At 44.4% G+C, this 14011-nt stretch overlaps 1 protein-coding gene across 6 annotated transcripts; it reads right to left on the bottom strand.

Moving 5' to 3' along the window:
- Positions 1-1459: 1459 nt before the first annotated feature.
- Positions 1460-12780, bottom strand: USP18 (ubiquitin specific peptidase 18). 6 transcript variants are annotated; one of them, XM_057428076.1, is made up of 11 exons: positions 12643-12780; positions 9830-10006; positions 8581-8707; positions 7154-7299; positions 6170-6249; positions 5364-5510; positions 4938-5033; positions 3696-3866; positions 2622-2753; positions 2108-2157; positions 1460-1806 (listed from the first exon to the last, which is right to left on the bottom strand). In XM_057428076.1, the coding sequence occupies exons 2-11, from the start codon at positions 9996-9998 to the stop codon at positions 1740-1742; spliced, it is 1185 nt and encodes a 394-aa protein (XP_057284059.1). In that variant the 5' UTR covers positions 9999-10006; positions 12643-12780; the 3' UTR covers positions 1460-1739. The 6 variants fall into 6 exon arrangements, with proteins under 6 accessions (XP_057284059.1, XP_057284056.1, XP_057284055.1 ...); XM_057428073.1 differs by having other exon boundaries at positions 9830-10025; positions 12643-12778; XM_057428072.1 differs by having other exon boundaries at positions 9830-10025; positions 12615-12775.
- Between the last annotated feature and the right edge of the window lie 1231 nt (positions 12781-14011).

Below are 14011 nucleotides of genomic sequence, written 5' to 3' on the forward strand. Positions count from 1 at the left end.
GCTTCCTTGATTGGTGATACACCTGGAAGGTTATGACACATTTGAGGCATTTTTCATAAGCATAGCTTGGTTTTAAGTCTCAAGTTATATCAAACTAGAAATGTCTTGTCAGTCTCTTAACCCATTAGCTTCCTGGAAGTGCGCCATCTTTCAGCTACTTCACAGATGCAAAAGGCTGGATAAAGCGGACAGGAGTTTTTCTTACTCACCTATTGCAAGGTGCTTTAGAAAGAGTCTAACACATTCCCGAAGGCAAATAGGCTAAAAATTCCTCATCCTGGTGACAACAATACACTGGGGCTTTTTTTTTTTACCAGAATGAGCAGTATAAATACAAAAGCTGAACAGAATAATGGACTTTGCCAGTGCAGTGAAATAAATACCTGCTAGGTCATAAAAATGTCATTTCCAGCTATGCTCCAGGATTTCTCAATTCACCTTCCACATGCCAACAGAAAATGGACAGGATTCGTGAACTTCATCATCAACATAAAATTAGGATATATATAGCAGCTATTATAACTAAATCACTAATTTCAAAATGTGCTCAGTCCCACAAAAATAGCACCCTTGTAAAGATACAGTCAAAGGGTTTCTTAGGCTAGAAAGTCCTTCTAATCTCAAACTACTGAAATCACTGATCCTTTCACAGGCTGTGGTACATCAAGACTTACCATGAATGTTTTAAAAGCATCACATTCCTCCCAGTTGAGTCTTGCGATGAGCTTTTAGAACTCTCTCCTTCTGACTGTCATGTTACCAACCTTCCTTTCCAGCTCTCTTTACATTTCCCCTCCAGCTGTGTGTCTCGTCATGGGAGCACAGGCTGAACCAACAGTGTGGAGTGACAGGGCTCAATGGAAGGTACAAAGATTACTTACTTTTTTTTATATGGAGGCATCTCACTTTTCCTCTTGTCACAGTATTGATTGCATTGTGCAAAATCACTAGCTAGATTCAGGATCTCTGTTGCTCTTAGTATTTTCCTCTATACAGGAAGGAACATACATATAAATGCCTGATAAGCATGCTAAAACAATAATCATCTGCACAAATATGTACAAACTCATCTTGTAAATCAGAACTACTACAAAAGCAGCTGATTTACAAAACACTTCTTTATGCTGACACCAACTTTTAAACACACCTCAGCCCCTGTAGTGATTCATTTTCAGGAAGGTTTGAAGGAGTAAACATCATTCATGCACATGTCCTAAATTTTGGTCCTTGATCCAGCTGTTTCTCAAGACTTTTGGGGTCCCCTGCCCAGCTTGCCAGCATCTAACATGGTATTAAAAGGGCAGAGTAAGTCTCAAGCTCTTATGGTCCTACTGGCTAGCCATGGCCATCGCAGCTTTCCAGTCATACCACATCCCTCAACGGAATATCAGGCAGGCTTTCAGGCCAAATTCTTCCCTTGTACTGGACTCCAGGCATCAGCATTAAAGAAACTGGTAAGTCAGAAGAGACAAGGACTAACTTTACTATCTTTTAAGAGGAAATTAATAAATAGAATCATGTAAGTATCAAAAAACATATGAAAGAAAAACTTTCTAGTTGCAACAGTTCTGAGATCCTTTCTCTAGCTAAGTCTCTCTATTAACTTTTCCATAAATAAATGCGAAGGCAGAGGTCACTGACTGACTGCACCATGTCTTTCTTGTGGAACACTTGTGCACGTCCACACTGGCACAGAGGTGCTGATCTCCATGGACAATGCACAACTTCACGAGACATTCTCATACTCCTGGATGAGGCCACTGTGGATGTTTTTTCATGTAAACCAAGAGATAGGCTGTTTCTCCCCTGTGGAAACAAAGAAAAGGCAAAACAAGATGTATGTTTGAAGATTAGGGTTGCAAGTAACCTCCCAGGTTTGGTCCTGCTCAGCTTTTTGAGGTCTGTGTCAACCAAACCAGCCCCCTTCAGTGATCCCTAAGGCATCATATTCACTCACTGGCAGCACTATATAGGAGAGATTCTGCTCTCCTGCATCTCCAGTACATCCCTGGCAATATGCAGTTCAAACCATTTGTCTTCCCTCTCTTTGCTATCCTCATTCCAAACCCCAGAGGAACGTTTGGTAAAAACAGGTATGTTTGCTTACCAGTGGAGGTTGGAATGTCCATAGGTGCATTTCACATCATCCCACGATACCTAGAGAAATAAAACACAAGAGGAGGCTGGTAAAAGCTCTCAAGAGAGGGACACATTGTGATACCAGCACAGCAATTCTTTTAAGAAGAGTGGTATAGGGGTACTTCCAGAAACTAAACACCCTTTAATAAATGGGTTTATTGTTTTTACTCCTTGAGGAAAAACAGTTCCTTTCCTTCTTCTGAATACATACGTTAAACAGATCCAGAGTACATAAAGTAGGGTATACAGTGAATGGCTGCTTCTGCACATTGCAAAGCAGAACCCAAGGCCTTGTTTGGTACAGAAGCTACAGCAGCTCTGCCCTCAGCTCAGAGTACATTGCAGCAGAAGAATGAGGTGCACAGAGCTCTGCAGCTTCTGTTTTCTTCCCTGGTTCTCTCTAATGAGCAAATGGAGAGACCGAATGGGATCTCGAGGAGTAACCAGGAAGCTACAAAAGAAATGTGGGTTTGTCTCCTCACCTGGCAAACCTCAGAGTCGTTGAAGCAATACCATTTATATTCTGTGAGACTTCGAATATAGGCACAATAGTGTCCACAGCTAATTGATCCTGAATGGGCAATGACAGCAAAAAGGTCATACTGCCAGCCAGCCTGTGAAGAACCACAAAGAGTGACTTTTAGTCCAGCAATGCTCATTTGCCATTGGCTAAAGAAGATTCAGCAGCCAGGGCAGCAAGAATGTGTGTTTTGTGAGGAAAAAGGAGGCAGATTAGACTGGCCTTGAGGATCCTGCGCTTTCTGTTCTTACCCTCAGAGTTTTGCTTATCAGCTATGGGGCTGTCAGCCTCCCTGGCACCCTGAACACAGGAACATGAGAAAGGCTGTAGGACAGCAAAGGGGCAGCAAACACTGCAGCCAACACTGCACCAGTGAGGTCTGGCTGTTGCCACACTTTGCCTTGTTATTTCTCAGTAAGGGGAACAGATCCACCCTCAGCTGCTTGGCAAAGCTGTTGCCTCCCTGCTAACCTTAACTCTGTGCAAACAACACTACATGGGAAACTGCCAGGAATGGAATTCCCCTGTCTTGGACTGGTGACCTCTCCAAAGCAGTGGGTCTGCTGCTCACACTGAGACCATCTTGAGCTGGAGTCCAAACCACACGAGGGAAGTTGCATCTAAGACACTGTTTACAGTGTCTGGATTTGGTTATCCAAATGAACTGTGTTTTCATCTTTTCTTTAGTATGTTTAGAACTGGAAGAAAAATGTTATGCTAAACACTCACAAAAAAAAATAAAAAAGAAGTTGGGGTCTTATTTGTAAAGCCTCTTTCTTGTCCTTATGGCAGAAAGCTTCAGTTATGGTGCCTTTGGTGGTTAAATCTGAGCACAGAAAGTTGAATAATGCCTGAACCACTTAAAACCATGAGATGTGAGAGAGCACCATGCATAGGCAAAGCCTGAGATGAACATTTTTAAGACAGGTGCTTTGAACCGAGGCAAGTACTGATGTCACCTCTTAAGGTTTTATGAGACTTGAGCACAGGGGAGAAGAAAATGTCCTTTTAAACCAGGGCATTAGGAGTATCTCACCTTTTCATTGTCATCTGCTTGGCACTGACTTTCTGTCAAGACTGCATTGAAATCAAGGTCTTGCGGGAATGGCAGGTAGTGACTAAGCTTGTGAATGTGGGCTGCTTTTTCGAAGCAGAAACGCTTCAGGTGTATGGTCAGGGTCTGTGGCAGATGGACTAGCTTCATGCTCTGTAAAGCAATAAGTAACATCATTGAAAACTAAGGAACAAGACCTGGGGAGGTGGGGTGGAAACAACCATTGTCACCCTGTGAACAGTCAGAGCTACAGTGAATGAATGCCAGTTCCACTGGACAGCAGATGCTTTTGCAGCTCATCTGGATTTGTGATAAGCAAGTTTCTCAACTTCAGCATTGGTTTTCTCAAGGGTTGCTTCCTTTCTAGCCTGCTTTCTGAACCCTAGGTTAGTAGCAACAGGTAGGTGAGGAGAGGCAAGGCAATTTTCTTGTGACATTTGGTCACCAGAGGTCCACGGAGGTTGACAACCTCACAGCTCATCCCTTCCACCACTGCCTTTGTTGATATTACTGTTGCTGCCGCCATGGCTGCCAACAAGACATATGGATGTACTGTGGCCCTGGAGGTGACTCAATGGGAAGTACCTCCGAGCCCTGAGCTGAGGCAGTCTCCCCCCCGCACCTCTCTTTGCCAGCTGATGAATTAGCTGTTTCATGAAGAGGCAAATGTATTGAAGAGATCAACACCGTAAAAAATGGGGAGGGCAGTGGAAAACAGGGAAGAAAGGAAATCACCCTAAGATATCCTACTTTTATGTGTATGCACAGCTCCAGTAACATGTTCTTGTCTACCTCTGGAGCTATGCAGCAGTGTAGAGCCCTACAGCAGAAGCGCAACATAGAATCATAGAATCACAGCATCATAGAATGGTTTGGGTTGGAAATGACCTTAAGATCATCTAGTTCCAACCCCCTGCCATGGGCAGGGATGCCTCACACTAACATAAACCAACTTTTCTGCTGATACAAAAATGCTGCATCCCTTGGTGGCTTATATGAAAACCCATAAAATCGTTATCTTGTTGCTAGAGCTACATCTACATTAAGGAACTTCTTAACAGGAAAGATGCATGTGGTTTTTATCTAGCTGACATTGCTGCACTGACAAAGCTTTGTATTGCTGATCTCCTCAAACTGATATGGTTGAGTCCTTTCCCCACCCTTCCCAGTCCTAAAGGGAGTTCTGTGTAGAAGAGAAATATGGGGAAATAATTATCTGATTACCTGCAGAAAAGGTGTCTTTCTTCCACACCGGTCACAGAAACACATGTTGTGATCAGTCAGCTCTTCTGGATGGAAAAAGCATTGCAGGCAGTCCTTCTAAGGAGACAGAGGAGATTTCTTTCAACTGAATTCCTTCAAGCCAGATTTCCATTTTTACTTTGTTTCACAGGGTACAAGCAAGCAGCAAAGCTACAGAAGGCATATTGTATTCAAAGGACAAAAGATAATAATAAGAAATTTAGAACTCCTCAAAATAAAGAAGAAATGTGAATGAGAAAAGATCACCCCAGAGTACCAGACACCCTGCAGAGATTCTTAGAGATTCTACCTGAGTCCAGGACACACCAGTGCTGCAAAAAAAAAAGGCTCCCACAGTGAACAGGGGATAATCTTCTTCCTAAGGAGCCAGTGCTGGCACTAACTTACTAGAGTCTTCAGCATGCGGCAATTGGAATCCAGCAGTGGGAGTGGAAGGGTTAACATGCTGCTGTTCTTCTTTTCCTCAAAAGAGCACTTCTGACAGGCCAGGTGCTCCTGTATACAGATAGTGTACAAATCACTCAGCTCTTCAACCTGGAGGGGTAAAAAAAGGCCAAAACAAGGTTTATGAAGAACACAGCTGAGGTATTTTCCTCTGTGAGTAGGAAAGACCACATGGACACGTTTCTTCACACAGTGTTACTACTTTAAGGCTTGACCCCAGATCTGACACTGACTTACATGGACAGTTCATTTATTGGAGAACAACTGCTTCCCCTCATCACATAGCAGAGGGGACAGTCTACAACAAGACCAGACAAATGTCTGCTTTGGTAAAGAATTCTACTGTTTTGTCTGGAACTGCAACAGGAGCCTGTCTTCTATATGAACAAAACTATGGCAGTGGGTTGAGGAAGAGTTACTTTTCTCTTACCTTACACAGCTCCCCTGGGAGGAACCGTCATACACATAACATGCTAACAATGAATAATTACAATGAAATGCACATGGCTGACTTCAAAGAACAGAGAAGCTGTGTCAAGATACACCAGTGTTGCAAAAAAATCAAACCTTTTGTTATTAATTGGTTCTCCCATGAGAATGGAGACCCTAGCAGGCTCAAAAAGTAGGATGAACAGAAGTTAATTGTGATTCATAATTTTGAAGCCTATGAAATCAAGATTCCCTCTCCCATTACATCACACATAACAAGGGCCAAAAGATCTTGTGTTCTTTTCAGTGATTGTTCTTACCAGCTCTGGCTTTTTCATCTGCTTCTTTATCAAGTTCCAGAGGGTCAGAAAGAGCTGAGCGGCATCATGCTGCACAAACACTGGACAAACAGAAAACACAACCTTGATCGGTATTATGAACAGCACTCAGCAGACTTCCTGCAGATGGCAACGGGAAATTCATTGACCCCCATTAGATCCAGTCTATTCTTCCCTTGGCACTCCTTGTCAGGGACAGAGCTTAGACTGGAAATGAATGTCCCCATGTGACCCAGGCAGGCAGTGGGAAAAGATGGGAGGGTTCGAGTGTCCCATTGTAGAACCCAGTGCAAAAGTCATGTACTTGTCACCAGATGCAGTGCTGTCCTATTTTAGCTTTTATATGATAAAGATCAGAGCATTTGAATATACTGTGTGTATATGCACATGTAAACAGACCCTCCACATCCCACTGTCTCCGGTCCCCCATGCATTTAACACTCTCTGTCCTTTGGGACCCTGCCCAGGTGGGAGGTTAAGCCAGCAATTTTTTTTCTCTGCCCTTATAACAAGGAACAGGAAGGATATGATTTATATCCTTGGCGATCTGGGTGAGCTCAGTATCTTTTCCACACGATCCCTTCCTTCTAATAAGAAATAGCAGCTGTTTCACTATTATCATGCCAGTATAGCAAGACAAATCAAGCTATAAGCTGTCCTCTCTCTGCCTTGCACAGCCCATTCCCTCTGGCCAGTATCAGTAGCTGAGTCTTCTACCAGTCTGATAGTCTTCCTACACTTTGGACATCAGCAAGGATATCTAGCAGGAGCATTTTCTTTCTTTTATTTTCCCCTCTTCACAAGTAAGATACAACATCTCTCTCACTACTACACACCATCATGTACCTAACTCCTCACATTTCTGAATCTCTGAATGAGGTGTCAGAGTTTGCACTTCTTCTTAATGCTCGAAAATTAACATCTCTGGTCTGCAGAATGAGGTGGGCATGAGGCGGCGCTGCTTACATTTCACTTTGTATGCTGAAAGACAGTAAGCCAGGGCTATGGGATAAACAGCTTTCTGCTTGCCACATTGCATCTCTTCCAACAGCAGGAGCATTTGGTATGGGACATTCTTCTGCTGCTGCTCAGCATATAGTGGCACCGTGATCCTATCAAGAGAAGTGATATGAATGGTAATCGAGTGGTACAATGAAGAAATATTTGACATCACACCTGAAGAAGCAAAGGGGGATAGCACAGAAAGCAACTCAAGAGGAACCAGAATGGGCTTGTTTTCAGCAAAAGAAGGAAAAAGGGGAAGCAGACACCTGCACTAGCTCATCCCAAAGTGCCGGCTGACCATTTTAAAGTAAAAGGCCACAATTCTAAGTTGGCCTTCTCATGAATAAGGGGCAAACCGAGCAGGATCTGAAGTGCTTTCTAGCCTTGAGAAACAACATTCAGGATAGAGCAAGTTTTAGAGCTGTTCTTGCCTCTCACCTGCTCATGCCTTGATTCTCAACATAACCTCAGCACTTTATCAACACGTATAAAATGCTTGTATTTCAACCAGATGACAACTGGAAAGCTCTTTACCCTCCCTAAATTTATTGCAGTCCACGGGTTTTTCTAAGTCTTTCTTCAAATAGCACTGGTAACCTTCTGGTTACCAGTTACTGATAGTTACTGGTAACTATCTCACCATATAGCTTTGCCCATTTACGACACTTCTCATCTCTGCATCTCTGTAACTTGTCTTCTTCCCTCTTTGCACACTGGTAGGCATGTAAGAAATTTGGAGAAAGGAGGACTGAATAGGAATGATCCACTTAGATGATTAAAGCTGCAGTGACCCGAGTAAAAGCAAATCAAACCAGTTATTACTGTGGTTGGTAGGGAAGCAGAAGCCCGAATCTTCAGCATGAACAAACAGGAAGCATGGCCAAGCAAAACAAAATAACACTATGTATTTGTCCTCTGCAACAACACTTACTCTTCTGTATCAGGTGCTAGCCAGGACAATCAGAGGACAGAGCCTATGGATCACAATATGTTTACTTTCACACGTTTAAAGTTACAAAATTAATAGTGGGTTACACACAACACATCCTTTAGTTATAGCAGCCTATGAGTAAACAACGAATAAAATCATATCCTGTTATGAAAAAGGGAGATACAAGTCTTGAAGACTCAGTTCAAGGCTGTACCTTACCAGCGTGCAAATGGCACATGAATCAGAGATGACTAACAAGTCATCTGCAACTGCTACCTTTGCAGGACCTAGGCTGTGTGTAACAGACACAACAAGGCAGAGACCTTGCTGAATAAGTTGAAAGCACCTTGTGAGCACCTTGATGATCCAAGCCTTCAAATGCACCTCACACAGACAAAAGGAGTGGAGACAACAGAGCAACAATGGGAGTATCTTAGGTAGTTCAAACCAGTGGTACCTTCGAAGTATCCTTGTGAAATGTATATTCATGAAGAACACTTGGAGCAGGGAGTTCAGACAGCAGCTGTGTCCAATGTTGTACAGTCCAATGGCTCCTGCAGGCACAGAAAAAGAGGAAGTGAGTCCTGGAAACAGGTACAAGAAAAGAAAGTGACAATTACTTGGAAGTGATAAACTCCTCTTGCACACATTCAGCCATTCAGGATATAGGAGCAGCATCTTGGTCAGGCCTCAGAAAGTGTTCAATCTTATTCTTATGTTGCTCAAGCAGATAACATGTATTTTTGTTTGGTAACTGACAGGAAAAACCCAAATAAACCTGGATTATGATGCTCAGATGTCTCCCAGTTGATCTCTTTTCAGTCCTTTCATAACACATCTAAACATAAAATAAAAAACTTCACAGAAGTCAAAGGCTGCCTGTATGAGGATTTTTATTTAGCCTTTTACACAGCCAGGCTTAATGACAATTAATTATGTTTTATATAAGGCTTAATTAACAAAATAAAGAGCTACATGTGGGACCACATGTTAGCTGTCCACCACACAGGCTTCAGGTTTCCCCTTCAGCCTACCTCTGCTGTTCTATGTCTCAAAGAAAGGAACTAGCTTGAGAGAAGTGGAAAAAGCAAACCACAGCTGTTCATACTGCATCTAAAAAGACAGCATATTCTGTGCCCCAAAGTAGTATAAGTAACCGTGGTCAGAAATTTGAAGTTTTTCTTCTGAATTCATCACAAAAGGGAGAGAGGACATGGAATGGAAACTCAGAACAACTCTGGAATGCATACAATTGGTGGTAAGGGTGGGCTGTAGCTGAAAAAGAACAGTATGTACACCTGAAATATTGATGGAAGCTTTTGAGAGGCCAATCTAGTGATGCAGCAGAATAACTAGGGCCTTGTCCATGGTTCAGCAAATCTGCAAGCAATGCTGGCTATGTTTGGAAAGAGACAGGGACAGCATCTAGACCTTTTTGGCTACAATGGCAAATCTGAGGACTTAAAATTAGAAAAAGCCTCGAGATCCTCATGTAATCCCTCCCCCCCCCCAAAAAAAAAAAAAACAAAAAACAAAAACAAAACAAAACAAACCCAAACCCAAAATGGTTACTTGGCAGGGCAAAATTAGAATCACCTGTATATTCCTCAGGGAAAAGGTAAAAGAATAGGAGAAAATGTAACCTAAGGACAGAGAATGGAACAGCAGGTATTAGTATGAGTGAGGGATAGACAAAACATTATTACCGTTTTTTAAGTCTGCCACACCAAAGACTGATGTTAGCCTCTGGACTTTGGCCTTCAGCTCTTCAGCATCCTCTTCGTTATTTTGTACTTTTGCTTCTGCCTTCATAGTCTCTGTTAGTGCCATCTCTAGTTTCTTGTTTGTTTCCTGACGTCCACTTCTTTGTCCCATCAACAGTGCTTTACAAAGACAGAAGGGCTGCAGAAAGACACAGAAAGATCAGAAAGAGGAGGACCACCCAAAAGCACAGGATTTGTCTTTGAATGGGGTATTTTCATTATGAAAAAGCTGGAATGTCAATAAAATTAGTAAGATCACTGCAACAGCATTTGATAAATTTAAATTAAGACAGGGTATTGTAGGTGTGCTGGGTATTGGCAAGGTAACAGACATGGAGCTTGATGGCAATTGCACATCTTGTTCTCTTCCTTTTGTGGCTAAATAAATAAATGAACCTTTGGTTCTGCATAGCCAGGGAGCCACAGATATCTCTGTTCAGGAAGATTTGGTAAATAATATGCTTAAAACTGTGCAAATGGGAGATGACGCAAAACTCCTGTGTTTAGTAAAAGTATCTGAAGTATCCCAAGCATTCAAAAGGGCAAATTTCACCTTGTCTACACCTTTGAATTGATAAACATTAGTTTGTTTTCTATACTGGGATCTCTGCATTGTTTTCTAGTTACAGCTCTACTGTGGCACTTTGGAGTGTAATTTTAAAAGCATTTAAGCACCTAAATATCAGCTTGTTCTTATGCTCCTTCAAGTGATCACAGGCGAAGTAACTGTTTAAACAAAAGAACCATTACAATGCCTTGATTTGCAAGCCAGTATTGAACAGACTATTGCACTCGTCAGTCTCTCATAACTTATCTACCGGCTACTTAAATAAAAGATTAAAAAGTCACCAAACTAAAGCAAGGTAAAAATACCCAGGACAAAGCGATGTGACAAATGTTCAAACGCAGTTACACAGAAACGAAACTTTCTTAAAGCCCGCGTCCAACAGGAAGGCAGAATCATAAAAAAAATGTATGCTTAGGGAAGAATTTGTGAGGATGGAAAAATAAAACACAAACCAAATGCTCAGAAATTAATATTCTACAAATACTAGACGGCACATAAAATGAATCTGAGGCCAGCTGCTGAGAGAGTGAAGAATAACCAAAAAATACTGGTTCTGCCTTGCACAAAAAAGAAAATCTTTGCTTTAAAAGCACATTATTTTTCAGGTTAACTGTGGCCAATAATGTCAAATATAAAATCTTAAGATTTAGGTAGGGAAACCAGAAATCGATTTATTTCCCCCCCAGTTGTTGCATTTAATCTCAAGTATACTTTTTCCTGACTGTACTCTTAATTCTGTACTTTCAAGGTTTACTTTTGAACATTAGGTGTCATAGACTCAGATTCTCTGAATATTGTCAAATTTGCTGAGGAGTTTTATTGGGGGGGGAGAAATAAACTTAGACACTCAATAGATTCAAAAATAGTACTTTTAATAGCCAAACCCTGTGATGAGAATAGCTACTCAGGAAAAGAGAAATTTGACTTGATTTCTTCCTCAGCAAAACAGCATCTGAACTCTCTCTGCCCCTTCTCTGACAAGGATTTAATGAGGCATTCAGGTTTCTGAAGGCCCAGCTGGAGCACAAGCTCATCTGTGCTTACACTGCGAGACCAACTGGTTTTAGTTGGTACAATATCATCCAGGAGGTAAGTAATACAGCCAGTGGAGATGCCAAAAGAGACGTAAAGGAGGAGGATAGGCAGGGCAGAGGTACCTAAACAACAGCTAGAGATGTACTGGGCATGAGGTGAACTTGCAAGACAACACAGCTTTTGGCAAGAGACGTAGGATTAAGGTGGCAGTGGGTGAAAGAGAAAGCTCAGGTCTAAAAGGCTTTGCGTGATCTGAGAAATAAGTGGAAAGATATTAGGGCAGATACAGAGATGGGAGCATTTGGGTCTCCGGTTCGATGAAATCCTCCCCCAGGTGGAGATGGGATCCCTGGTGTGGAGGCAGGGGCACGAACACGGTTTCCCAACCCTTGCATGGAACTGCCATTTTAGGGATATCAGAAATATGGCATTCCTAAGATTTGCACTTGACTTTCCTTTCCCTGCATAACTCTATAAAAACCTGGTGAGGAGCAGGCTCCCCTCTTGCCCCTAATTTCTCCTCTCTCACTGGAGGCGCAGGGTTGTTTCTCAGTTTCTTTTGCAGGTCAGGGGTAGGACTCAGTACTGCTCCCTTGGCCACGCTAGCACCAGGCAGAGAAAAAGTAGTGGTGATACCTTCTCATACCCTCCGCCCCATTATCATTGAGCCCTCTCAATTGCCCTCAGCTTGCCCAGTGTCCTCCTTTCACCCCAGTCTGCTCCACAGCCTATATCCATCCTTCCAAGACACCAGCCTCTCACGGCAAACCACCGGCAGCCCCATACCACAGCCCCATACCACAGCCCCAAAGCCCCTCTCTGCCTGAGGGGGACCACCACCTCTGTCCCACGACACCTATTCCCCACCATCACCGCTTCTTTCCCCTCATGGGTACCCTGGGGAGCAGGCAGACAAGGGGATGGTGTTGGGACTGGAGGAGGGCTTCGAGGCAGCAGCCCTGGGATACTTTTCGAAGGGTTCTCAGCCCTCCACTTCCATACTCCTCTGGGATGCGACTGATACAAGATTCCCCACTTTGCTGTCACACTAACACGTTTGTTCAGCTCCCTTTCCCCCCTCTTCTTTCCGTCCCCCCGGCACTCTGTGGCTCTAGCTCATCCCACCTGACAAAACAGCGGAAGCCTTGCTCACCAATTCCCGCAGCCTCGGCGGGTCCTCACATTCACAGCCTCGGGCGCTCGGACCCTGCGTCTCCCCGAAGCGCTCCTCAGGACCACCTCAGCCTGTCGGGCCGGTCCAGCCCTGCCCAGCCACCGGAGGGCCGCCTGCAGCGAGCGAGGCGCAGCGGGGCCGTGAAGGGCAGCGTGGAGGCGGCGGAGTGCGGCCGCTTCTCCTCTCCCCTCGCCGGCTGCGTCAGAGAGCAGCAGCGCCGCTTAGTTTTCATTTCCCGCCCGGCAGAGCGCAGGAACAGAAAGTGAAACTCGCTCAGCAGTGGCCCAGCCCTGGGCAGTCCGGCCCGATGCGGTGGGGCGAGGCGGGATGGAAGAAAGGCGCCCGGGAGACCATAGCCCTCCCTGCACAGGGGCTGCTCACCGCGGCCCAGTCTGCCGATGTCCTGACCCTCTCCGACACCTCGGCCTGGTTCAGTCTGGTTTGTTCTAGGCACTTGGGTTGGAAGGGACCTTCAAGATCACCTAGTTCCGACCCCCCTGCCATGGGCAGAGAAGTTGACCTCTGCAAGAAAAAGCCCTCTTCTTCAGCAGAGGCAGTACCTCAGGAGGTGTGTTCTGCCTGGACTTAGCATGGCTGCTCATTACCTCCCTAAAGCAGACGCATCTTGGGCCAGGCGTTTGTTGGGTTTAGCCACAAAAGCAATAGAAAAGCCGAACTCTTGTCAAGGCCTACCATAGCCTACTCAGAAGCAAGAAATAGCTCATTTAAAATGACCCCAAACAAGTAACTCACTGAGAAACTTAACCCAGGTGGCCAGCTGAAAGCCTCGGCAGTTTTCCTGTCTGATGGTGGGCTGCAGTGTGCAGTGGGATATACAGATGGCGGCACAGTGGTAAGGACCAACTCCAACACTAACCCAAGCTGTGGAATTTCAGGCCTCAATAAGTCACTGATGTCTGGATGATGCCTGTCCACTGATGCTTGGGTGGACACTTCTCCAGTGTGTATGTTAGGTTTCCAGGCTTTCCCTTTCACCCTGCGTATCTGCAGGAGGAATAAAGGGCTGCAGAGCCCCATAAGGAAGCTTTGCTACTCAAAGGATGGCCACTGGTCCAGCTTTGCTCCTCTTGAGGTGGGATAGTTTGAAGGTGAGTGGTGCTTCCCCACAGAGCTCTCTCTGCTGACTCTGGAAATGATGCAGGTGATGCAGGGAGTCCTGCTATGTGTGTGAAATAGATCAAGTCTTTGGGACCCCAGGAGGGAGAGCCCCTGTGTGATTTTGCAGGGCACACTTGACTACCCTCTATAGAGGAGCTCCAGCAGGGTCACAGATGCCATGTCCTTCCCTTGCCACCAGATTGTCCCCAGGGCAGGCTCAAACCCTAAT

Source organism: Pezoporus wallicus, unplaced genomic scaffold, assembly GCF_028554395.1.
Source record: "Pezoporus wallicus isolate ANWC-B61680 ecotype Strahan unplaced genomic scaffold, APGP_CSIRO_Pwel_v1 contig_2908, whole genome shotgun sequence".
In the NCBI taxonomy this organism is placed as follows: Eukaryota; Metazoa; Chordata; class Aves; order Psittaciformes; family Psittacidae; genus Pezoporus; species Pezoporus wallicus.

Excerpts from the sequence above, each read along its gene's own strand:
- USP18 (XM_057428076.1), bottom strand. The coding sequence starts at position 9,998 with ATGGGACAAAGAAGTGGACGTCAGGAAACAAACAAGAAACTAGAGATG. Across the intron at positions 8,708-9,829 it reads TGTGGCAGACTTAAAAAACG|GACTCACTTCCTCTTTTTCT; the intron begins GTAATAATGTTT and ends ACCTGTTTCCAG. Across the intron at positions 3,867-4,937 it reads GAAAGACACCTTTTCTGCAG|AGCATGAAGCTAGTCCATCT; the intron begins GTAATCAGATAA and ends ATTGCTTTACAG.